The sequence below is a fragment of the Mustelus asterias genome, chromosome 4 (genome assembly GCF_964213995.1).
Source record: "Mustelus asterias chromosome 4, sMusAst1.hap1.1, whole genome shotgun sequence".
Lineage (NCBI taxonomy): Eukaryota > Metazoa > Chordata > Chondrichthyes > Carcharhiniformes > Triakidae > Mustelus > Mustelus asterias.
Genome location: NC_135804.1, coordinates 50,732,331 through 50,759,238, shown reverse-complemented (window position 1 = coordinate 50,759,238; position 26,908 = coordinate 50,732,331). Strand labels below are relative to the sequence as shown.

Genomic DNA, 26,908 nt, shown 5'->3' with positions numbered 1-26,908 from the left:
TTTTCAGTTTCTTTTAACAATTTCTTATGGCATTACTATAAATCACATTAAAAATTGAAAGGCTGCTGCTTGCAAGTTCTTAAAATATGCTGTGCCTGGTGTGCATGAATAATGATTAAATGAGTTGAGTCTTGACTTAACTGCCAAGGCGAGGCCAGTTTGGGTCCTGGCATGGATTAAAGCCCTGCAAAGTGGGTCATGTCTAGAACCTTGCATAATCCTCCCACTTCCAGATTTGATGGGCTGGTTTGCATAGGAGCAGAGAACCCCCATGGAGCTGTCTGGTTATGTAATTAAAATGTTCAAAGAGGTGATTAACTGAGGTTTCAACCCACTATTCTGGCTTTAACAGCCAGTGCAAAGGTTTCCCAAGCTGTGTGAAACTTGCCAGGGTCAGGAGGATGAGAACACAACAGGGAGTGCTTTCTCTGTGAAACTGACAGGCTGGCAAATCTTCAAATAGTCAAACTGAATAGCTGCAACCATGTTTCAGTGAGAGATTGCTGCACGCAGCAGTGCTTCTGAGAGTACTCTTCCGCCTTGACCGGTGACTTACAACTTCTTGGAAGGTGGTTTAACTGTCTTGGACTTCCCAATGGGGGTTGGTTAGCTCAGTTGGTCGGATGGCTGGTTTGTGATGCAGAGTGACTTTGATTTGATTTATTATTGTCGCATGTATTAGTATACGGTGAAAAGTATTGTTTCTTGCATGCTATGCAGACAAAGCATACCGTTCATAGAGAAGGAAACGAGAGAGTGCAGAATGTAGTGCTACAGTCATAGCTAGGGTGTAGAGAAAAATCAACTTAGTGCAAGGTAAGTCCATTCAAAAGTCTGATGGCAGCAGGGAAGAAGCAGTTTTTAGACCATAAGACCACTTGGCCCATTGAGTCTGTCCGCCATTCAATCATGACTGATATTTTTCTCATCCCCATTCTCCTGCCTTTTCCCCATAACTCCTGACCCCCCTTCTTAATCAAGAACCTATCTATCTCTGTCTTAAAGGCATTCAATGATCTGGCCTCCACAGACTTCTGCGGCAGAGTCCCACAGATTCACCAATCTCGGGCTGAAGAAATTCCTCCTCATCTCTGTTTTAAAGGATCATCCCTTTAGTCTGAGGTTGTGCCCATTGGTTCTAGTTTTTCCTACTAGTGGAAACATCCTCTCCACATCCACTCTACCTCGGCCTCGCAGTATCTTGTAAGTTTCAATAAGATTCCCCCTCAACCTTCTAAACTCCAATGAGAGTCCTCAACTGTTCCTCATACGACAAGCTCTTCATTCCAGGGATTATTCTTGTGAACCTCCTCTGGACCCTTTCCAAGGCCAGCACATCCTTCCTTAGATACAGGGCCCAAAACTGCTCACAATACTCCAAATGGGGTCTGACCAGAGCCTTATACAGCCTCAGAAGTACATCCCTGCTCTTGTATTCTAGTCCTCTCCACATGAATGCTAACATTGCATTTGCCTTTCTAACTGCCGACTGAACCTGCACGTTAACCGTAAGAGAATCTTGAATAATGACTCCCCAGTCCCTTTGTGTTTCTGATTTCCAAAGCATTTTCCCATTTAGAAAATAGTCTATGCCTCCATTCCTCCTTCCAAAGTGCATAACTTGAGTCAGTTGGTACATGACCTCAAACTTTTATATCTTTTTCCCGACAGAAGGAGGTGGAAGAGCATATGTCTGGGGTGTGTGGGGTCCTTCATTATGCTGGCTGCTTTTCAGAGGCAGCGGGAAGTGTAGACAGAGTCAATGGATGCAAAGCTGATTTGAGTGATGGACTGGGCTTCATTCATGACCATTTGTAATTTATTGCAGTCTTGGACAGAGCAGGAGCAATACCCAGCTGTGATACAACTGGAAGGAATGCTTTCTATGGTGCATCTGTAAAAGTTGGTGAGTGTCGTAGCTGATATGCCAAATTTCCTTAGTCTCCTGAGAGAATAGAGTAGTTGATGGGCTTTCTTGACTATAGTGTCGGCATGGGGAGACCAGGACAGGTGTTGGTGATCTGGACACCTAAAAACTTGAAGCTGTTGACCATTTCAACTTCATCCCCATTGATGTAGACGGGGCATATTCTCCACTACGCTTCCTGAAGTCGATGAAAATCTCCTTTGTTTTGTTGACATTGAGGGAGAGATTATTGTCGTTGCACCAGTTCACCAGGTTCTCTATCTCATTCCTGTACTCTGTCTCGTTATTATTTGAGATGTGATCCACTACGATGGTTTTATCAGCAAACTTGAAAATTGAGTTGGAGGGGAATTTGGCCACGCAATCATAGGTGTATAAGGACGTCAACAGCATGGGTTCAATTCTTGTACCAGTTGAGGTTATTCATGAAGGGCCACCTTCTCAACCTTGACTCTCGACTGAGATATTGTGATCCTCAGATTAAATCACCACCAGTCAGCTCTCCCCCTCAAAGGGGGGAGCAGCCTATATTCATGTGGGACTCTGGCGACTTTACCTTTTACCTTACACTCACCATGAACTGCATTTTTTCCTGTCAGCCTTCATCGTGGGTTGGGAGCAACTTGTGTAGCTCTTAACACTTCGGATGAGGAACAAGAGGGGCTGTGTGGGAGAGGAGAACTGAGCTCAGCTGGGGGTCGGCCAGGAAGCCAGGAAAACTAGCACATCAGCAGCCTCACTGTAAACTGGCTGTCTCTGCATATACATGAAATAGACAGCAGACAAAAGGTGGATGTTTTACTATATCTATCAACAGGACACAGCTGAATGTCCTTGCTAACAGCACCAAAACTAACTACGACATGATTAAGTGATCATTGTTTGAACGGACATTCCATCCATCTACCACTAAAGATTATGACATTACCGATGGGAAGCAATTAAACAGCTATTGTCTCGGGCCTATCTCTTTGTATCATATGTAAATAATTTACTGGTGTGCATGATTAGAAACAATTATCTTTACTAGAAGTTGTAAGACATGCCCTATAAAAAGAAGACTGACTGTACACAATTGAGCAGAGCAGACTGAAGAAGACTTAGGAATTCTTCACTTCTCTCCTGATCGATAAGAAGGCAATAAAGGATCCATCACTTGCAAACGCTGTGTCCGAATATCTTTCGAGCACCGACAGCTGCACCAGCTACCATCTCAGCCTCGTGCTACTAATACATTTGGACACCGATCCAGATCAAGGAAATGAGACCAGCAGCATGGTCCATAGGCTGAGGATCCCCTCTCTCAACCAGAATCCCGAGGCTCCTGTTTTCATGCCAAGTCATTGCTGATATCTGTATGACATTACGAAACTAGATCTCTCTTTCTCTGTGAACCAGGTAGGCATGGATTGCCAGTGGCAGCCAAAAGTGACAACAGCAGTTCTCTGTCTTCCCTTGGGGTTTTGTGCACTCTTATGCAAGCAGAGCAAACTGAGAGTCTTAAGTGTGAAAGATGGATTATGTGCAGAGGAGGAAAGAACAATATTGCTGGAGGGAGCCTGTGACACTTGTATGAGATGACACAAAGATGAGTGCTGATTGTTCAGATGGGAATATGAGGAGGAGACTGGAGAGAAAGATCTTGGTGAAAGTAGAAGTTGTGTTGGTCTGATAAGTGTTGTTATGCAAAAAGCTTATCTTTCTTGCCTCCTGAGATCCCTGAAACTCCAGGGACACTCTCTAGGCTTGAAGAATTACATTCCTTGGTCACTACCATCTACGCCTGATTGGTTTGAGAGGCAGGCCTTTTCCTTCCCCGAATTGCATCAATTTACTTCAGATCCTGCAGGAGGACTTTCATTTAAGATTCAGCTTTCCCAGACTTCTTTCCCATTCCTGCAGTTGCTGAAGCCAGAAGATTCAATATACAGTTCAGCTATTCTGACCTAGGCTGGGTACATTTACCTAGAAATCTTTCTGACAGATGTGGTCTGTCATCCTGTCTGCCTTCTCTGGTTGGGAAACCCATACACAGGGTGCGAACGCCATTGCTGATTTAAAGAGCTGACAATGAACTGGTTCCTGAGACATTACACCAGCTGCCAATCAGCCCTTCAATTGTAAGTCTCAAAGAAGAAATATAATGGTTTGAGCTTGTTGTTTTATTGCGCTGTGATTGCTTACTCTTGATTTTTGCCTATTTTCAAACATTTTAAATTCTGGTTTGTTCTAATGAGATTGGAAGGATACTTGTTTGTAACTTGACGGTGGCAAAGTTGAAACAACACTGGGTGCATTTTTAGGTCTAACTTCTGAGTTGTGTCCAAGGAAGAAACTCTAGGCCAAAGTGTGGTCATACATAGAGAGTCAGATTTTAACAGTGGCACATGGAAATCTTGTAACCATAACTTCTAAGATGCAGCTGTACTGCATTGACTGAAGTTTGCCGCTCTACACATACCATTTGTTACTAAGTAGCAATATATTAACAATATAATATTTTAAGTGATGAAGTAAAATATTTTAAATAGTGTATTGCCCCATCAGTTGGAACTAAAAATAATGAGGCAGTATCCAGTCTTGGTCTTGTCATGGACAGGAGAATATCAACTTACTGCCCTGATTTCCCTGCTCTCTACCTATCATAAGCAGAAAAGTGTTTTTTTTTCAAATCCTGATTTCCTCCTTTATAACTATTTACTCCAGATTTGGGAATGGTCCAATCCTCCATTGATCACTTGCACAGTAAACTTGAGAGATAAAAATAAGAGGGTGGTTTACTTTTACGCACACGCAAAAGAGGTTTTACAACGTCCATCCCTTATTACATTCACACAGTAAATGGGGCATAAGGATGAGGGTTCAGAGCATAACCACAAAATACAAGTATGGGTTTTCACATGTGTCCAGAAGCAGAAGTCAACTGGAATGCTCCTTCCCAGGGGAGGTTGACTGGTTGTAGAATGCTCTGTCTGCCCAGACTGAAAATCCTATGATGGGAGAAGGCATGTTGGGGTCGATTCTCCCATCCCACTGTGCTCATTGTTTTAGCGCAGCGGGCCAGGAAAATTGCCCAGGGGAGATTTGCAGGGTTCCCGCAAGTGTTCGGGCGGCACGGTAGCACAGTGGTTAGCACTGCTGCTTCACAGCTCCAGGGACCTCGGTTCGATTCCCAGTTGGGTCACTGTCTGTGTGGAGTTTGCACATTCTCCTCGTGTCTGCGTGGGTTTCCTCCGGGTGCTCCGGTTTCCTCCCACAGTCCAAAGATGTGCGGGTTAGGTTGATTGGCCAGGCTAAAATTGCCCCTTAGTGTCCTGTGATGCGCAGATTAGAGGGATTAGCGGGTAAAATATGTAGGGATATGGGGGTAGGGCCTGGGTGGGATTGTGGTCGGTGCAGACTCGATGGGCCGAATGGCCTCTTTCTGTACTGTAGGGTTTCTATGATTCGCACCCCACTAGCATTTTCCAGCGCGGTCTGCTCTGTGCCAGAAATCAAATCTTTCTGACAGATGTGGTCTGTCATCCTGTCTGCCTTCTCTGGTTGGGAAACCCATACACAGGGTGCGAACGCCATTGCTGATTAAAATATAATTTAAGTGTTATCAGCGAGCCCGGGACTGAATTCTCCGGGCCTGCAGCCTTTCACTCCAGCGGGGTTTAGAGTAGCTCCCCACCTTTGGCGAGCTAGCAGCCTGACCCCGCTGGAATGAAGGGGGGGGCAATCGGGGGCTCCCCAGGGGGTTGGCTGATGCCCCCTCGGCATGGGCATTCTGGCAGTGCCAGCCTCTGCCCCCGGCACTGCCAAGGGGAAAAGTGCCCATGCCCGGGGGCACCTTGGCACTGCCCATCAGGCATGGGGCTTGGCATGTGGGGCGGGGCATATGGGAAGCCTAGGGGCGAATGGTGAGGGGTCCCGCTACCACTCTGCATAGGGATCAATGGGGGCAGGAGGGAAGTCAGTGATTTGGTGTGGGGATGGGGGCGGAGGGCAGGAATGGTCGGGGGGACTGTAATTGGGCTGTGGGGGCAGCACTGCGGGGGTTCCCAGCTGGCCAGTGATTGAACTGGCCAGCAAACGAGAGGCTGGCAGTTCGGGGCCACTGCCCTGGTTTCGGCCTCCTGGGTAGGAATAGGCCCTGCCCCCTGAAATCTAACAATATTCCCTCAGCATTGCAGTGTGTGGGAGATTCTAGTGTGAATTCCCACTGAAAATAACAGCGTGAATTACTCCAGTTTTCCCACAAATTCAACACTTAGAATTTTTTTTGGGAGAATTCTGCCTGTCGAATGAGTCACTTTGGAGACGTAAGTTCCAAGGTTCCAGCAGTTGGCTGGTTGATGAGGATCTGAGTCCTTTCTGCTGCCATCGGCTTGATGAGGTGCAGCACAAGCTGTTGCCTGGAGTTCTGTTTATGTTGGAGGTCAAAAACAGTAACTGCTGGAATTCAGTTCCAACAATGCAGCTTGGGAAAGGTCAGGTGACATACCTCCTCAATGTTGGACACAGGATGACTGGAATCTTATGGGTTCGGGACTCCTTTTGTTTTTGGAGACACTGGTGTTGGGTCAACTAACTGACGCTCTCTTTGTTGAAACCTTGGCATTAGGACTGCTAATGCTTTGGCCATGAGCACCATCATGGGAGATTAAGGCCTGCAAAGGTTTTCCCTTGTTTGAAGTTAGCAGGAACGGATTCACCGTTCCTGTGGCCTTTGAAACTGCTATCGAGTATTAGATGACTGGCTGGAAACATGTTAGCTCAGCAATTTTCCATTTTTAACAGCACAGAAAAAAAAATTGACTTCATAAAATAGTCCATCAGATGATGTCTGCACTTATACTACCTAAATATGCAAGGTTATTACACTACAGTTGTGTAAGATTTAGGATATTTGATCTGCATGCAAAGTGATCACTTGTCACTTTGACAGGTGCTTGTAATTTATTCCCTCCGTAAACATATGGATCACATTGTACAATGGATGGTGATATGGAAATAAGCTGATCTCAACATGAAGTTCTTGTTGTGAATAGATTTGTATCCTCAAAAGTGGGGGTTGGATGCTTGGGGAAGTTACTTTCATTTATGTTGGAAGGTTTAGGGCAATATTTTTGTTGCATTTATATCTTTTTAATGTCATGAATAACTTTTATCATAAATGTGCCATGTATTTTCTCGGGAATGTTTTAATTTTTAATAATTTATCATAGCTAATTTTGACTATGAAAGGCAGCAACAATTGAGAAATACAAGATGAAAGGACTGGTGGTTGGGAGGACTGCAAAATTCTCCTGTGTATGATGAATTAAGCCTGATCTGTCTTCACTGGTGCATCTGGGATGCTGCAGCAAACATTCTATTGTTATGCATAGAAAGTGCAAGATATGCATTAGAATTTATTATTTTTAGTAGGTTTGTAGCTGCTGAAATGAATGTTCCCCCCGTGTACTAACAGTCATTCAACAAGGAGAAATTGACAAAGATTCCTTGAAAGAAATTGGCATCGGGCGCCATCTGAGTTTCCCCCTGTACCCCATCCCCCACTCCACTATGTTCAAGACTGGGCTGTATAGTTTTTTCTTACTGCCAGCAGTTGATTTTCTGTGAAATTTCCCTTCATCAGAAATGCTTTCTAAATGCTTCAAGTGCAACCATTGTTCAAAAGTCTTCCTACAGTTTTGGATAAATGTAGTTTGATCAAGTTACATAATTTTGATTCATTCAGTGATGCTGTTGGCCTACTAAAGCTTACCATGTGCAATTCATTCCTGGTTTTAACCTCTGTTTGCAGTTTCTTATCATTTCATGAGTTTCGAAGGTGTGAAGCCTGCTCCAAATTCAGTAGAACTTGACATTTTCAACTCATTTATTGCATGGTCATACAGCTTTGCAATGATGTTTGAAGTTCAATTTCTGTAGGTGCTAGTTTCAGTTAAACTCAGCAATCGTCCATTCCCTGGTGATCTGGTATCATTTCTTCCAGTATGAACAGTCAAACTGATTCCTGGAGAACTGAAGATTTGTTGTAGAAATTTATGGGAATATACAATTTTGATTTGGCTCTTAGATTAGCATGAGTTTGTAATCCCTGTGGAAATTAATTGATGCAGCTCCTTCCTGTTGGCAATTTTACTTGAGATTTAGGGCGAACAAGCTGAATGATGGACTCCATGGTACAACAAAAGTGGTACAAAGTCAAATATATTTGTTATTTTCATTTTTTGTCATAATGCAATTATTTTTCTGCAGGTGCTATATGTAGAAATGATAGCATTGTAGATCTGTGTGGCTTTACAGAGAAAGCAAACAAATCAATTTTGAGTGGAAATAAAACTGCCCCAATAAAATGTAGCATTTTTTTAAAGAACATAATTTCCAGTAACTGTTTGCTGCTGAGTGTTTATTTATATGCATATTTTTCTGAATATATATATCTTCTCGTACAGACTTAGATAAGGCTTCATCTAATTGAAGACAAACTTTTTTTTAAAAAGTATCACCGAAGATGATAGTTATGATTTCTCCATAAAAAATTTCAGTTTAGAAAAATGTTATTCACAGTGCAAATTTACAATGACAGTTTTTATTTTTCTGGATGGTTTTGATCGGTCAGTTTAAGGGTCTGTTAGTGGGTTGTATATTCCCGACAGTGCAGAAGGAGGCTATTTGCCCATTGAGTCTGCACTGATCACAATCCCACCCAGGCCCTGTCCCTGTAGCCTCATATTTACCCTGTTAATCCCCTGACACTGGGGTCAATTTAGCATGGCCAATCAGCCTAACCTGCACATCTTTGAACTGTGGGAGGAAACCGGAGCACCCGGAAGAAAACCACGCAGACACGGGGAGAATGTGCAAACTCCATACAGACAGTGATCCAAGGCAGGAATCGAACCCGGGTCCCTGTGAGGCAGCAGTGCTTGCCACTGTGCGCCCGGGTTGTTTTGGTGTGTGTTGCCTGGAAAACACAGAGCTTGCAAGAGGACTTGAGCATGTGGAATGTTCAGCTGCCAGGAGTAGGCCACATGCATGCCCCATTAAGCCTGCTCCGCCACTCTATTATTGTGGCTGATCTTGGGCTTCAACTCAATTTTCCTGCCCGCTCCCCATATCCCTTAATTCCCTGACGCCAAATACCTGTCTATTCCAGCCTTAAATGCATTCAGCAATGGAGCATCCAAACCCTCTGGGATAAAGAATACCAGAAGATTAACAATCCTTTGAGTGAAATAAGTTCTCCACTCGATCCTAAATGATTGGCTCTTTATCCTGAGACTGTGACCGCATGTTTTATATTCCCCCACATTTTCTTGAGCATTCTCTCAATATCCATCCTATCAAGCAACTTCAGAATTTTATAGGTTTCATTGAGATCACCTCTTACTCTTCTGAACTCTGGAGAATATGAGCCCAATTTACAGCAAGTATCTATTTGTGGAAACAAAAACTGCACACTGTACTTCACATGCAGTCTCACTAAAATCCTGTAAAACTGTAGCAAGACTTCTTTATTCTTGTACTCCAATCCTCTTGCAATAAAGGCCAACATTCCATTTGCTTGTTTCACCTGCATGCTAACTTTCTGCATTCCTTGTACAAGCACACCCAAGTTTCTTTGAACATCAACACTTAAAAGTTTTTCACTTTTTAAAGAATATCCTGCTTTTTTATTCTTATGACCAAAATGAATAACTTATACTTCCCTCTATTATGCTCCATCTGCTATCTTGTTGATCACTTACCTAACCTCTCTTTGCAGCCTGCCTGTTTTATCCCCAGAGCTTACCGTTCCACCTGACTTGGTATTATCAGCAAACTTAGGTACATTACTCTGTCTCTTCTTCTAAATTATTAATATAGATTGTAAATAGCTGAGGCCTCAGCAACGCTCCCTCCGATACTTCACTATTCACTGTCTGCCAACTTGGAAAAGCCCTGTTTTCTATCCATTAAACAATCCTCTATCCATACCAATATATTAATTTCCCTCCTCCCCTAACTCCAAGGCACCATTGTCTTGACTAGAAACTTCTGTGTGGCACCTTACTGAATGCCTTTTGGAAATCCAGATATACCATATCTACTGGTTCCTCATTCTCTACCTTAATAGTTGCAAGCTTAAACTCTTAAGAAATCTGTCAAACAGGATTTCCTTTTAGTAAAATAAATTTGTCAAACATTTTCCCCTTTAGTAAAACCATATTAACTTGTTCTAATCATACTATTTTTCTAAATACATCATTAAGATTTCTTTAATAATAGGTTCTGGCATTTTACAACAACTGATCTTGGGTTAACTGATCTATAGTTCACTCTTTTCATTCACCCTCCTATTTTGAAAAGTGGTGTATCATCTGCCAATTTCCAATCTAGTGCAACTGTTCCTGAATCTAAGGAATTTTGGAATTTAGGATTTTGAATTGATAGAAGGGAAGACGATGACGTGGGAAGGATGGATGAGATGGTGAAATTGATTAATTGTAGCAAAATTGCAAGAGCAATTCTTCATACAGGTGACAGGTATTTTTAAATGAACATTCACTAGATTTGGGTACAAAAACTTTAGTAAAACTATGCGGTGAATTAAACAAATATACCAGTGTTGATTCTACAGACAAAGGTGATAACAGTGATACCTTCCAGAGTTTCTGCACAGGCTAACTTCAATTTAATTTGATTTATTATTGTCATATGTATTAGCATACAGTGTAAAGTATTGTTTCTTGCGCGCTATACAGACAAAGCATACTATTCATAGAGAAGGAAACGAGAGAGTGCAGAATTTAGTGTTACAGTCATAGTTAGGGGGCAGAGAAAGATCAACTTAATGTAAGGTAGGTCCATTCAAAAGTCTGAAGGCAGCAGGGAAAAAGCTGTTCTTGAGTCGTTTGGTGCGTGACCTCAGACTTTTGTATCTTTTTCCCGATGGAAGAAGGTGGAAGAGAGAATGTCCGGGGTGTGTGGGGTCCTCAATTATTCTAGCTGCTTTGCCAAGGCAGCGGGAAGTGTATACAGAGTCAATGGATGGGAGGTTGGTTTGGGGGATGGATTGGGCTACATTCATGACCTTTTGTAGTTTTTTGTGGTCCTGGGCTGAGCAGGAGCCATACCAAACTGTGATACAACCAGAAAGAATGTTTTCTATGGTGCATCTGTAAAAGTTGGTGAGAGGCATAACACTGGGCCTAACACTGCACAAGCTTAAACTCGAGGAAGGAGTACTTATGTTGTTGCTATGAAACTTGAATCCTAAACAAGGACCTTATCCTGGGACAAGCTTCGTAGTTAGGGAGCTGTTTTCTTTGATGGTAAATGCTGAAATTTTCACAGTTAGTTTTCAAGGAAACAGTGTTCATTCCTTGAATAATATTGAGTCCATCAGATGTAAACCTGCTTTTTCAACTTGGGAGAAAACAGTTTCCAATTAGACTTTCATATTCAATGATTGTAAACAAGGCACCAAACCAGAATTTTGACAAAATTTGTACTTTTTATCCGGGACTGTTTTTATACATGAACAGCTACTTACATAACTTCTCACTGTGGAAAAAGCTTTGATTCTGTTAATGTCTTTGGTGAAAGACTAGCTGGAAATCCCATATAGTCAACTTGCGTCATTCATGAACCCCTCTATCATGAATTTGTTTACCCATGTGAACGTATAAGTACACCAATTACGGCCCCAAAACTTCACTCATCTGTGATTTAGACTGTCATGTTAAACTGTTAAACCATCACCTTGCCCATGTCTTTCCCATGTAGAAAGTGTGCACTACCATCTGCGTGTGTGCAAGTTCACTATTCGCTACTCCATCCTTGGAGCTTTTGCGGGAACAGGGATCCCGCGAACGAAATGAGTTGACTGTTTTTAAGAAATACTCCTGCCACAAAGATACTTATTTGATGCAAATATTTTGAGGGTGTCTGCTAGTTATAATATATGTATAATAATGTTGGGAATTGTTCAGAATGATTGTGTACAATTGTCATTTTCTTGCATGTAGTATATTGTAATGAACATTGATAGGTACTTGGATTACCATGAAGATGGATGCTTCCTCTCTATGATTACAACCTTGGCGATATTGCTGTTAGTTTTGCAAAAGGCAATTATTGATATCCTAGCACAATCACAGTATCTTGTTCCAACATTTACTTTGCATCTCTCAATTCCTTTATATTATTCAGAAGTATAATGTAAATATCTATAAAGCAGAGGTCTGACCCAAATTACAGTATAGAAAGTGGACTCTGTAATTGGGATGATAGAATACTTCCCAAAGTGTGTTCTGTTCTGGGTTGGCCATTCGGCACTGGACAGCCATTCCTTTAAAAGAAATTTCACCAATGCAAAATAAAAGCTATGCAGGGAAATAATAAATTAATTGTTCAATTCGCAAGCAAAATACTGCAGATAATGGAAATCTGAAATAAAAACGGAAAATGCAGGTGATAGGCAGCACCTGTGGAGAGAAAAACTGTTAAGTTTTCAGGTTTGTCACATTTACCACTTTATCCGGCAGCTCATTCCACACTCCCACCACTCTCTGCGTGAAGAAGCCCCCCCCCCCCCTAATATTCCCTTTAAACTTTTTTCCTTTCACCCTTCCATGCCCTCTGGTTTTTTTCTCCCCTAGCCTCAGCGGAAAAAGCCTGCTTGCATTCACTCTATCTATACCCATCAAAAACTTATACACCTCTATCAAATCTCCCCTCAATCTTCTACGCTCCAGGGAATAAAGTCCCAACCTATTCAATCTCTCTCTGTAACTCAGCTTCTCAAGTCCCGGCAACATCCTTGTGAACCTTCTCTGCACTCTTTCAATCTTATTTACATCCTTCCTGTAACTAGGTGACCAAAACTGTACACAATACTCCAAATTCAGCCTCACCAATGCCTTATATAACCTTACCATAACACTCCAACTTTTATACTTGATACTCCGATTTATAAAGGCCAATGTACCAAAGGCACTCTTTACGACCCTATCCACCTGTGACGCCACTTTTAGGGAATTCTGTATCTGTATTCCCAGATCCCTCTGTTCAACTGCACTCTTCAGAGTCCTACCATTTACCCTGTACGTTCTTCTTTGGTTTGTCCTTCCAAAGTGCAATATCTCACACTTGTCTGCGTTAAATTCCATTTGCCATTTTTCAGCCCATTTTTCTAGTTGGTCCAAATCCCTCTGCAAGCTTTGAAAACCTTCCTCACTGTCCACTACACCTCCAATCTTTGTATCATCAGCAAACTTGCTGATCCAATTTACCAAATTATCATCCAGATCATTGATATAGATGACAAACAACAATGGACCCAACACCGATCCCTGCGGCACCCCACTAGTCACAGGCCTCCACTCAGAGAAGCAATCCTCCACAACCACTCTCTGGCTTCTTCCATTGAGCCAGTGTCTTATCCAATTTACTACCTCCCCATGTATACCTAGCGACTGAACCTTCCTAACTAACCTCCCATGAGGGACCTTGTCAAAGGCCTTGCTGAAATCCAGGTAGACAACATCCACCGCCTTCCCTTCATCCACTTTCCTGGTAACCTCCTCGAAAAACTCTAATAGATTGGTCAAACATGACCTACCACGCACAAAGCCATGTTGACTCTCCCTAATAAGTCCTGTCTATCCAAATATTTGTAGATCCTATCCCTTATCACACCTTCCAATAACTTGCCCACCACCGACGTCAAATTTACTGGCCGATAATTTCCCGGATTTCTTTTGGAACCTTTTTTAAACAACGGAACAACATGAGCCACCCTCCAATCATCCGGCACCTCCCCCGTGAATACTGACATTTTAAATATGTCTGCCAGGGCCCCTGCAAGTTCAACACTAGCTTCCCTCAAGGTCCGTGGGAATACCCTGTCTGGTCCTGGGGATTTATCCACTCTGATTTGCCTCAAGACTGTAAAGTATGTGGTGCTGAAACAAATGCTGGATTGGAGGAAGCCCCTCTCTAAAGCTGGTGATAATTCTGTGTGAAGCTGTCAATGAGGTGAACGGAGAACACTCATTTCCAACTGCAATACACAGGCTAATATGTTAACTGCAGAGTATTTTGGCACATCCTGTTAATGTAAACGGAGCCAAATAAATGTAAGTGTATTTATTTTGCTAGAAGTTAAAACTTGTATGTAATGTTATATGAAAACTTAATGGGATGGGGAACTAATGCCATTCATGCAACGGGAATAGGACCTGGGTGGGATTGTGGTCAGCGTAGACTTGATGGGCCGAATGGCCTCCTTCTGCACTGTAGGGATTGTATGATTGTATAAAAAGATAAACGTTGGACAGTATTTGAACTTTGTCCATTTTATATAGAGGAAAATAGCAGCACAACAAAGATTGGGCATTTATCTTAGTGGCAAGGTTGTGGAAGCAGCTTGGAATCGCTTTCTTTGTAATGTGATGACAAATGATGCTATACTTCATTGAATGTTGCCTTGATGTTGAGAGCAGCTATTCACCACTCTTGCATCTGGACCAAGCTTGAATAGTTCACAAAAATTCTGGAGTGCATTTTCTGTATGTCAAAACTAATTACCTACTGTTCAATAACATCTAAATGCATATGTTGACATGGGTGTGGTAATTGCAGCAACATTAAGAAAGGATGTATCTATCACAAACACGTTTAGGCACGTACTAACATAAATATGAAGTCAGTTGTTGATTTTCAAACCCATTGCAGGCTAGTACATCAGTTTGAAGCATGACTTTGTTTTATGGAAGATATTATTGATATGACGAAGTTAAAGTCTGCATTTCCTATGTTAGTAACCAGGTTTGCTGCTGGCCGAAGGCAATTGCTCTGTGCAAGAGTCCTTTACTCTTAAGAAGCTGTCATCATGGAACTAATGGTGAAAAATGTGAAAATAAATGAGATTTGAACAGAAACAGTAAACTTCCAACCATTTGGTCAAGTTTTGGTAAACATGTACAATAATCCTGATATTTAGACTCTTGATGCAGTCTTCATAAATTCAGAAAATTATCCTGGTAGATTACTTTGTGTAACAATACAAATGTTTAACATTACACCCACTTGTCTTTTTTCCCATACCTTTTCCCCATGGGGACAAACGGCCTCAAACTATACAGTGACTTTATTATAACCCATTTTGATTTTAAAGTATTTTAAATGAGATTCAAATGGTTGAACATCACAAACATAAGTTAGCTGTGTTAGAACTGAGAAACTTCTAAAGATGTTTTTTTGATAAAGTAATTACAGGAGCAGTGTTGTAATATGTATTTAATGATTTTGTTCTGTGCATTTTTATCCTGATCAAAGTTTGGGACTGGAATCCACTTCAGGGATCTAGTAGTAGCATCATTTGTTTGTATTGTGAGACTGTAGCTGTAGTGGTTCTAATTGTACAGAATTTGGCAAAAATTGCACATGTACGTTTGCTCCAGACTTACAAATGCAATTCTAAAATGACTCTGCATATATACATGCAGTTAGTGCGAAATTACAACCTTGCAATTCCCGATGTCAGCTCTTTGTAGGCTATATGGAATCTGTATTTATTTTTTCCAAGCGTGGTTTTATATGTGTATGTAGTGGATAAAAGTGAAGTTGATTTAAATAGCATGTTTACGGTACCAGCTTTAAAATTAGTGACATGTCCTGACAATTTATCATAAAGCAATTGCTTGAACAGTCCATGGATTAAGATTGTGTATCACTGCAAGATTACAGAGATGTGTCTGGACTGTGTCAGGTTTCGGGAAGATAATAACTGGAGCAGCTAGAGAGTGAACTAGACAGTCAGTACAGTTGGCCTTAGCAAGCTGATTTGTCTCAATCGGCAGATAATTCCAGCAACAAAGCTTCATGCATGAATTAATCTGCTTGTGGCTTACTGTCTTTGATTGTATCAGCACCTGGAACTCTGCCTGCTTTAGTATGTAAAAGCTCAAGTACAAAGTTGACCACTTGCTGTATTATGCTTTCTGGAGTATGTGTTAGGTTAAGGGAATTATGATTTTCCTAGTGTTACCCTGTACAATGTACTTCTGTGAGCTGCTTGTGGTCTGCTCCCATTAACTCTCTGATTTTGTCCTTCTGACACACGTCAGTGTCTCTATTCCTGCATCTGTAACTTTCTTTGTCGTGCTGTCACTCTGGATGCCCTTGATCTGTCTCTCTGATCTGTTGTACTGGCTTGAAATTTGTATCTGTGACATTATTGTTGTTTACTGTCTCCAAAGTGAGCTCTGTATTGCCTGGCAGTTTGCGTGCCTATTTGTCTCTGAACTCTTTTGGGCAGTTATGTATATAGTGATGTATTGAAGTAATCTCTCGTTTTTGTTTTGTCATGCAGAATATCTTTGATTTATTGTCTTGTCTGTGATGGGTGTGTTTGCATGATTATTGTTTGCCTAATGTGTTGTTCTGTTCTCGTGTTTTCTTTCTCTAATGATCTCTGCCTATGCAAAAACAGATGATGCTAGAAATGCACTCGGTCAGCCATTATCTGTAATGAATAAAGGCAGGTAGTAATGTGTTAGGTCTGCCCCTTTAACGAGAATTAAAATTGGTGAGTTCAGATGAGGACACGAGCTTTACAACTACCTCCTTAGAATTAGATCAATGAAACCTCCATTCTGTTCCTAGCATGGAACAAAAGGTACTAATTTTACACTGAGTGTTGACTGAGGAAAAGAGCAATGGCAATAGTTAAACTATTTTGTAAGTTGAGCATTCACATAATGATGTTTTCAGTGAAGATAGAAGCTTTTGGTCAGGTTCCTATCCCAGGACGGTGGCACAGTGATTAACACTGCTGCCTCACAGCGCCAAGGACCTGGGTTCGATTCCCGGCTTGGGTCACTGTTTGTGCAGAGTCTGCACGTTCTTCCCCGTGTCTGCGTGGGTTTCCTCCCACAGTCCGAAAGATGTGCGAATAAGGTGCATTGGCCATACTAAATTCTCCCTCAGTGTACGCAAACAGGCGCCGGATTGTGGCGACTTGGGGATTTTCACAGTAACCTTATTGCAATGTTAATGTAAGCCTACTTATGACACTAATAAATAAAAAAGGATGGCTGAATGGTGAGAAGAGGCTTCCTGGAAAGTGCTGGGAATGAGAGAACAATAAGTACCCTCTTCCAAAAGTCCTTGTAAAGGGAAGTTTAACCAGAGGGCTGCTGGCTGCAAACACAACTCTTTAACAAATGAGTAAGGGTAAAAAAACACACACAACCATCAATTAGGTACCTTAACATTGATAGTGGGTAGGTTCTTGGAGGTCCTAATATGAGATGAAATTGATATTCAAGTATAAAATTATGAAAGGCATAGATGGGGTGAACGGTGGGAAGCTTTTCCCCAGGTCGGTGGTGACGTTCACGAGGGGTCATAGGTTCAAGGTGAAGGGGGGGGAGGTTTAACACAGATATCAGACGGACATATTTTACACAGAGGGTGGTGGGGGCCTGGAATGCGCTGCCAGGCAAGGTGGTGGAGGCGGACACACTGGGAACGTTTAAGACTTATCTAGACAGCCATATGAACGGAGTGGGAATGGAGGGATACAAAAGAATAGTCTAGTTTGGACCAGGGAGCGGCGTGGGCTTGGAGGGCTGAAGGGCCTGTTCCTGTGCTGTATTGTTCTTTGTTGTTCTTTTGTAGAACTGCTTAGATTAATTAGGATAGTCAGTGTGGATTTATAAAAGGCAGACCAGATAAATTTAATAGAATAACTTGATGAAGCAAGGATATTTATTGAAAATAGGGTGTATATTTAATTTGAAAGGACATTTGATAAAATGCTGCAAAGATGACTTATTGAAATAAGTGGCACGGCATTAAATGCTACATTACAGCCTGGGCAGCAATTACTTAAACAAAATAAATTAGTTGTTTTGAATTTTTTTTTAGATTGATATGATGTAGATCATAATGTTCCTAGTGATTATGTTTTTGGACCGTTACTCTTTTCAGTGGTTTGGATTTTAACTGCCAGCATGTTTCCAAGAGCAAAGCACTTTGAAGATTTGATGCTTTGTTTGCCTGCAGAAGAATGAGACTTGGTCAATTCTAACAGCCAAATTTCATTTTAAATGTCAAAAGCAGATATCTTATGTGAGCAAGGACCTCGACCAGTTTTGTTGTTGCTGCTTTCTCAGCAGGGCAGGATAAAATTAGGAATGGTTGGTTGCTGGTGCCTAAAGGGCAGGTAAATAAAGAGAATGATTTTAACTGCACATAGCTGCTGGGTGGAAAGGCTTAAATTTGACCCAGTGCATATAAATTGTCTAAACATTGGTGTGGCGTGCACACTATTGTATTAGTTATGGCAAGATTACTGGAATCCAGAGTGTAACTGAGGGCTTGGCCAAATATCAGCTCATCAGAGTCAGCATGGATTTGTGAAGTGCAGGTCATGCTTGACTAATTAAGTGGAATATTTTGAGGTTATCACCAGCATGATGGATAGATAAGTGCTTATGAACGTTTTTATCCGGAGTTCTTGACCGTTTACTTTTGAGGCCCCTCTCTTGTCATAAAGATCCCATGGCCTTCATAACACAAGCATTTTTCTGTATGAAATTAGTTACATGATTAAGTATATTTTTCATGTGAAAGTTGTTGCTGCAAGTGCTATGCACAAGATTGAGTGAGGCTCAGTGAAGAGCAACTGTACTAGATTGAAGCTTGGATGAGAAGTGTAGTTAGTGACTTGTTGCAGCTGCAAGCCACCTTTCACCCTTGAGGGTAGAAACTCTATTATTGGCCATTGGATAGTTTGAACAAAAATTGAAAAATAGCTGGATAAAAGCAAATTATTGCAGATGCTGGAATCTGAAATCTAAAGAGAAAACGCTGGAAAATCTCAGCAGGCCTGGCAGCATCTGCTTTGAAAAAGGGTCATCTGGACTCGAAACGTCAGCTCTTTTTTCTCCTCACAGATGCTGCCAGACCTGCTGAGATTTTCCAGTGTTTTCTCTTGAAAAATAGCTCATAATTAATCGCAGGTTTTAAAACTAAAATAACAATCTGTCACCAATCTAAGAATTCCTTGACCTGTATTTTCATAGGATGTAGAAAGGAATGTTGAATGAGAGAAAATCCAACATCAGTCATATAGAGTTTTAAATCAGTCTGTTATATTAACAGATTACTTAATTGATAGTCATGTATGAAAGTCCTGACTTGTACACTATGTTGTGCTATTTTTCTATTGAATGTGTGCAGTGCAGCTTGTCTTTGACAAATGTACCTGCATGGTGCTGAGCTGTATGAAACATCAAGTTCCTTTTGTTAATGAAGCATGACATTCCTGGGGTGAAGCGAGGATTATAATTCAGTCAAAGCAATAGTCATCAGTAGTGAAACTACTTCCATGAAGCTTAATAAGCAAGCAGAAACTTTTAACCCCTTTGACCAAACTGTCCTGTCATTTCCTGATGGATTTAATGCAAGTATTTGGACAGCTGCACATGCAAGTCCAAAGTAGAAAACCTTATGAGAATCTCTTTATACATAAACGGCATTGCAGTTCAATGTACAATTTGTTAACTTGCATACTGGTAAATAATTTAATTGGCTAGTTTCCTTAATTGCATTTGGTAGACCTATGCAATAAAAACAACAAGTAGAGTATTAAGTTGTTTTGTATGATATCCATGGTTTTCAGAGAATCAGCTCTCTATTGGTCTGAATGACAGTGAGGCATGGAATTCAGTCTTCCTTTCATAATCTAACTTTATGAAGGGATGTCGAAGGGAACTTTTATAATACTATGAACCATATATTAGAGATTTTAGTACTAGTAAGTGGCATTGGACTGTTACAACGCATGTTCGGAGAATTTTGCTTTATGAAGAAAGCAGCAAAATATGTAAATGTTTTTTTGCTTGAGAATTCAAATGATCACTTGTTAAAATGCAACTTTATTGACTTAGTTTATGGTCTATTTTTATTGTAACAGTCTTTGTAAGATGTATTAAAGTCTTGGTCAAATTTATAAGCTGAGCTGTGCAAATTTAGTCAGTAGCCATTTTTCCCCCAAAAGCACAATACTATGGATGCTGGAAATCTGAAATAAAAACACAAAATACTGGAAATATTGAGCAGGTCTGGCAGCATCTGTGGAGAGAGAAGCAGAGTTAATATTTCAGGTTGATGACCTTTTATCAGGATTTCCTTTCATCAAAATTTCTCACAAAAGGTTATTGACTTGAATTGGGAACACCATTTGTTTTGGTAAACAGAAATTTGGTTGCAGTTTTGCTTTTTGCATGTTAGATGCTTAAACAGAACCAATTATAAATGTAACCTTTTATATTTTCTGCACATCACAAAGATTATTGTACATTTCTGGAGTTACCAAGTTAAATTATAGCAGCTAAATTACTAATGTTTTCCTTTTGGCAGGACTCTGAATCCTTGGATACTTGTATTCAAGGTACTCTTTCAGCACTCTATCCACCTTTCGAGGCAACAGCATCCACTGTCCTGTGTCAAGTTTTTGATGTAGTGGAAAAAACGTATCGTGGTGACGGATTGTGCTACCTCATTGATTTCCTTGTTCCTGCTAAGCATATTCTGCAATGCATTCAGCAAGATGCCTGTGTAAGTATGAGTGTAGTAGATGGGGATAATGCAAATTAGTTCAGTTTGATAGTTATAAAAGCCACAGTCCTATGTACTTTCACATTTTCACATCAAACAATGAATGCAATACCAGTTACCCTGTCATATTTTAAGAAACAAGTCGTGCCACCATTGGTGGCTGCACTCAAATTCCTGGGAGAAGATGCAACTCATTTTAGTCAGTTCCTCTTAACTGCAGCCTTGTATTTTGGAGCACAAAAGTACAGTGGTCAGGAAAAATATGTGACTGTTTAATTGCCATTAAGTAAGTTAGAAAAATATATTAAATTTAACTTGAGTAATGAAGATTTTTAATTTAAGTACCACTCCAAAATTATTTTTTGGCCTCATGTTGTGAGTAGCTCAAAGGAATCTTACAGGAATGTCTGTGTTTTCTTCAAAAATTGAGAGACCGTTTGTATGATGCACTTCTGCACTTATTTCATGTTATAGTTTCATCACCTTGGCAACATTTGATTAACTAAACTACTGATACTGTCCATTAGACTTGGTATTTAGTCCTGCCACTACAAATAAAGATGTTATTCTACTGAAATTTTGTTTCTCAGATGGTACTTGTGGTTAGGCTTTATCACTTTTTTTATTTTGTCTCACGGGGATGGCTGAGTCAAGGACCATTGTATCCTTGAAGGGAAAATTGGACAAATATTTGAAGTAAATGATGACACAGGGCTACAGAGAGAGAACAGAAACATGAGGCTACTTTTGGGTTGATCTAACAATGCTGACAAAAGCACAGTGGTAGCCTTCTGTGCTGTAAATTTCTGTGGAACTTCAGTTGTTTTAGTTTTTAAAGTTAAAGTTCACCTCCCTGACTAAATCCTCTCTTTCGGCATTGCAGCCTTCTGTTTAAAAAGAGATTGCAACATTTTCTACTTTTGGACCTGCATCCATCTGTTAGGACTTTTCACTTTGCTCCGTTTTGCTTTGGTCTTGCAACCTTCTGCTCCCCTCCCCACTTGTTATTTCTGTTGAACCACCTGTTGGTACATTTCCCTGAACTTCTGGCCTCCTTACCCATATCTGTTTCATTACACCACTAGGCTGCTGCATGTAACAGTCAGGGTCTCGCTAGCCTTTTACTATTTTAAGTGCTATCGACTCAGTGCATTTGCTGATCTTTACAATCAATGGAAATGGCTCTGATTGCATAATGGAGAATTAGGGGATGGAAAGACTTCAAGCGAGGGAGATATTTGAGCAACAGAGACATGACAGTGCCAAGTTACAGGATATGTGTAGCTACAAGGAGAGATTGGATAGATTGGGGGTATTTTCCTTGGAACAAAGGGTGAGGGGTAACTTGATTAAGGTGTAAAAAATTATGAGGGGAAGGGAGAGTGGACAGGATAAAATTGTTATCCTTCACAGAGAATTTTAGAACCTATTGTCGCTCCCCCCTCCCCGCACGCCCTCCCCCCCCCCCCCCCCCCCCCCCCCCCCCCCCAACAAGTTGCTCCGGAAACTCTGATCACATTTTCATAGTTATGACAAATTCCACCACAGCCGCTGAGACAACTATAACATTTGTTTGCAAATAGGTCAGTTCGCTTTATCAGCCAATATTAACAGATCCTTTTATACAATAAGCCCATCATCTGGATGCCTACAAAAAATCAGTTATTTCTTGGGCCATATCCTATCTGTCTGTCAAGTTTCTTTGAAATCCATCCTTAAATTTTGAGGTATGTTGTTTCCGAATAGACTAACTGGCAAAAATATTATCTTCATCCACCTTCAGCAGCAAAGATAATTAGGATTATTTGAGTGGTTTTGAATGCTATAATGGGAGTTGAAGTATAATTTCACTTGATTATTGTCCATTCTGTGGAGTTCTAGAATTACACCTATTAACTCCTGTGGCCAAATACATTTTTGTACTAGTGGTGAGCAATTTCTGTCCTTTCCACTCATTTCTATTTTTTTATTTAAGCTCCACATGCAACTAACACAAGAATGCTAGTTTAATTGCCTGATCATCAAATTTGTATGTGTGCTAATTGACTTTAAAAATAGATTTGGGTGGTTTAAATCAGTTTTTCAATGGTGTCTATTATGAACATAGTATTTGTTTTTTTTAGCGAACTGTTTGACAATGGAAAATTGCTTCAAGTCCAAGAACAAACATCTAACAGAAATAATTTGAATCTTATTTTTTAACAGTTTCAATACTGTGGATTACTATTTCGCTACGAAGGCTGGCCTTTATGCATTTGTGAAAAAATTGTAATACAACTCTCTGCACTTGACTGGCGAACTTTACAACCTGGTGATTTCTACCTTCAAGTGGTTCCACACCTGAAGAAAACGCCACGTATTATACTAAAATGTCTGGCAGCAAATGGGTACAACATAGAGGAAATAATAGTTCCAGAGATCTGTTATACTTCTATATTCACTATGGAATGGTTGGACAATATTAACAAAGGACGGATGGGAACAGCTTTGCAAAATTGTCTTTTGTCTGCTGATAGCTGTATCTTGCGAGTACCTTGGGAAGAGGTAGTGAATCCAGAATTTGTTGATAAACCAAAAATGATTGAAAGTATGTCGTCGGGAAACTGGATTATGGATCAGGAAGTTGTTTGTGACAATCCAAACAATTTACTTTTGGATGATAAAAGTATGGGACCAGAAAACCATTCTGAAACACCTCAAAATCTAACCATGAAAGAAAAAGAACTGAACATGCAGCAAGTACATCCTAAAATGATGTTGCAGAATTCCCCAAGTAGTGTTGCAGATTGTTTAGATATTTCTGTTAGTTCCCCAGCAATTCCTCTTCATGAACTTGAGGGGGAGTATGTTGAGCTTAGTCAAATTTCATTAGCTGAAAATGATCTCCTTTTGCAATCAAGCACATCCGACTCAAAATTGCAACATATATTAAAGGCTAACAGGCCATCAGGAATAACCCCTTTGGATGCCTTGAGTAGTAGCACTTGTTTCAAGGAATCAAACAGTCTAAATTACACAGTGGCATCTTCTGATGTAACTTGGAGGTCCAATTTAGAAACAATACAGAACCCATTTAACATGCATGTTAGCATCAATGAGGAAATTCTTGAACATAAGTCACTTGCAGATGCCATGGAAAACAAAATGCCATTTCATAATAAGACTTGCAGAAATAGTGAAAATAAAGAGCCTTGTGTGTTTACAAAAGTAGAGTTGTCTTCACCAGCGGAAACTGACCTTCATCAAGAAGGAATGCAACAGGAGTTCAAGCCTTGCTGTGGAGACATGCATATATTAATTAAACAGACCATGAATGCCACAGAAAACAATTTAAGTAGCAATTGCTTAGAACCACTGGTCTGCAGCCAAATTCAGACTTCTGCTCACGATTTACAAGATAGACAGTTTCAAAGTTCTTCAGCTGATCCATTGCCTGAGCCACACAGTAGAAATAAAATTGATATGAAAGATTGCAAAGAAATTTATGGGGAAAAAACATTTCAGAAAAGTAACCAATATCTGTCTGAGGCAGATGCAACAGAAAATGCCCATGATAAGCACACACAAGTTGCAGAGCAGAACAGCGCATCAATGGTTTTTATTCATTCTAGTAAAGAATTTTTCAATCATCAGTTGTCTGACTGTAAGTTAGCTAACACAGAGGAATTTGTAAATGTTCCTGACAAGGCATCTCCTAAGTACATACAGCCTTTGGCTAAAAGTTTAGAGCAAAAAAAGGCAATGAACCAACATTCAGAATGTATTGAACAATTTAATGGCCAGAGTCTTAATCAAACTGGACAATTTATTAAAAATGTAACTCAACCAGAAGCAGATGTGCAATTGGATAGGTACAAAATCCCTTTAACCCAGTCTTTAGGCTCTGAAGGCACTACTGAAACTAATTTATCTGAGAATTTTGCACTTGCTGACAATTCAGATCTTTCATTGAAGGACAGCAGAAGACATATAGGGATTAAAGCTGCTGAATTGACTGAAGAAAATGTAGAATCTGCCATTTACCAGCTGACTGATGGTACAGGCACTGCAGAGTTAATAAATGAAGAAATGCAAAATATAACACATACTGATCATTTACAATCTAATTTAACAGAGCACACTGAGTATTGTGAAAAGAATGGACTTGAACGTGTGACACATTTGGAGAAAGATAATGCATGTTGGACAGAGGAAAATATCCAATTGAATGCATGTTCAGTTAGTAAAGAAAGAACTAGTCAGCAGCTTCAAGACGATGCATTACATGTGGAACATGCAAATACAGATCAATTGCAGAATGAATTCAATAAACAGGAACACGTTGAAACTAAGGAATTGCACCTAACAGAAAGCTGTAATCTAATAATTAAAGATGTAAATCTACTACAGGACTGTAGAAATCCAATCTTACCAGACCTGCAAAATGAGAACGTAGTGCAAGAAAATAGTGAATTTAATGTTATAAAGGAAGGTGAACACAAGGAATGTTCTACTGTTGAAGAATACTGGTCAAGTATAGTGATAACAGAGTCTAGCATTGCTTACTCGAGTATTGTGGGAAGTGAAAAACTTGAAACTACTGCAAATATAGATAGAAATGAAATGCTCTTTGCCAATGATGCACATGGAGATTCAAAGGAACACAAAAATCAATCAGAAAAACAAGCTACAGAGGATTTAATTGGAGAAAATGCTGAACAACAGAAGCAAGAAAGATGTCTTGCTGACAAAAGCGTAGAAGGTAGGATACCTCCGAAATTGAAAGACATGATTTATTATTTTAAAGGATTATACAGTTCCTTTTCCTTGCTTTACCCTAGATGATTAATTGTGATTAGAAAATGAATGTAAATGACTATGTAATAGTAAAGAATATCATTTTTCGGAATATCAAGACTTCAGCCCTATTCTTAACATTGGCTAGGTAGTGAAGCCATGCAATTGGAAACTTTTACTAATTGAAATAAAACAAAGCAATATTTTAATTTTTGGCCCTCTTTACCATGCCATTCACCTGCAAAAGGCCAGTTGACCATAGTTGTATGTCGTAATTTGGGTAAGTGGGAAAGAGGGTTCTGCAGAAAGAAGCCCTGAACTTTCTTTCTGGGACTGGGATCAAGATACCTACTCCTCCTGATCCAACGAAGAAAAGTTTTGAAAATTACCTATTTGGACTTCTTCACCTTACTGGCAGTTGCAGCTCTCTGCAGCCTAGTAGGAAACCAACAGTTAAATTTTAAAATTTCAATCAGGGCCTGATATGAACCTAATCTGCATATTTTAAAAAGAGGCCGTGTCAGCTTCGGATAGGTGGCTTAAGTGACTGAGCTCAGTGGCTTCAAATTGGATGACTATGTTCTTATGTTATACAGGAATTTGTGGCAGAGGATTTGAATAGAACAGTACAGCACAGTACAGGCCCTTCCGCCCTCGATGTTGTGCCGAGCTTTGTCCGAAACCAAGATCAAGCTATCCCACTCCCTATCATTCTGGTGTGCTCCATGTCCCTATCCAATGACCGCTTGAAAGTTCCTAAAGTGTCCGACTCCACTATCGCAGCAGGCAGTCCATTCCACACCCCAACCACTCTGAGTAAAGAACCTACCTCGGACATCCCTCCTATATCTCCCACCATGAACCTTATAGTTATGCCCCCTAGTAATAGACCTTTTTAAAAAAAAATGGAATAGTAAAATCAGCCAGTGTGGGAAAACTTTTAAAGGCATCAATTTGAGGCAAAATTAATTGGCACTTGGAAAATATGGGTGAATAAATGAAAGCCATCTTAGATTTATTCAAGGCAAATCATGTTTTACAGACTAGATTGCATTTTTTTTGATGAAATAACAGTGAAAGTTGATGAGTAGTGCAGTTTTGATTTGATTTGTTATTGTCATGTATTAACATACAGTGAAAAGTATTGTTTCTTGCGCGCTATACAGACAAAGCACACTGTTCATAGAGAAGGAAACGAGAGAGTTTGGAGTGTAGCATTAGTCATAGCTAGGATGTAGCGAAAGATCAACTTGATGCAAGGTAGGTCCTTAATTATGCTGGTTGCCTTGCCGAGGCAGCGGGAAGTGTAGACAGAATCAATGGCTGGGAGGTTGGTTTGCGTGATGGATTAGGCTACATTCATGACCGTTTGTAGTTTCTTGCGGTCTTGGGCAGAACAGGAGCCATACCAAACTGTGATGCAACCAAAAAGAATGCTTTCTATTGTGCACCTGTAAAAGTTGGTGAGAGTTGTAGCTGACAGTTGATGTGTATATGGACTGTCAAAAGATATTTGATGAGTACCATGTAATAGACTGTGATTAAAGTGAGGCAGAGAGTAGTGGTGAACAATTGTTTTTCATTCTGGAGGAA

At 40.4% G+C, this 26,908-nt stretch overlaps 1 protein-coding gene across 1 annotated transcript in view; it reads left to right on the top strand.

Annotated features, from left to right (window-relative positions):
* The window catches only part of plekhg4 (pleckstrin homology domain containing, family G (with RhoGef domain) member 4), a 213,957-nt gene that overhangs the window by 13,228 nt on the left and 173,821 nt on the right, over positions 1-26,908 (top strand). Inside the window, exons 2-3 of the mRNA XM_078210999.1 lie at positions 20,342-20,539; positions 22,745-25,280. Of these exons, the coding sequence (XP_078067125.1) occupies positions 20,342-20,539; positions 22,745-25,280 (2,734 nt within the window). The remainder of the gene's footprint in view (positions 1-20,341; positions 20,540-22,744; positions 25,281-26,908) is intronic.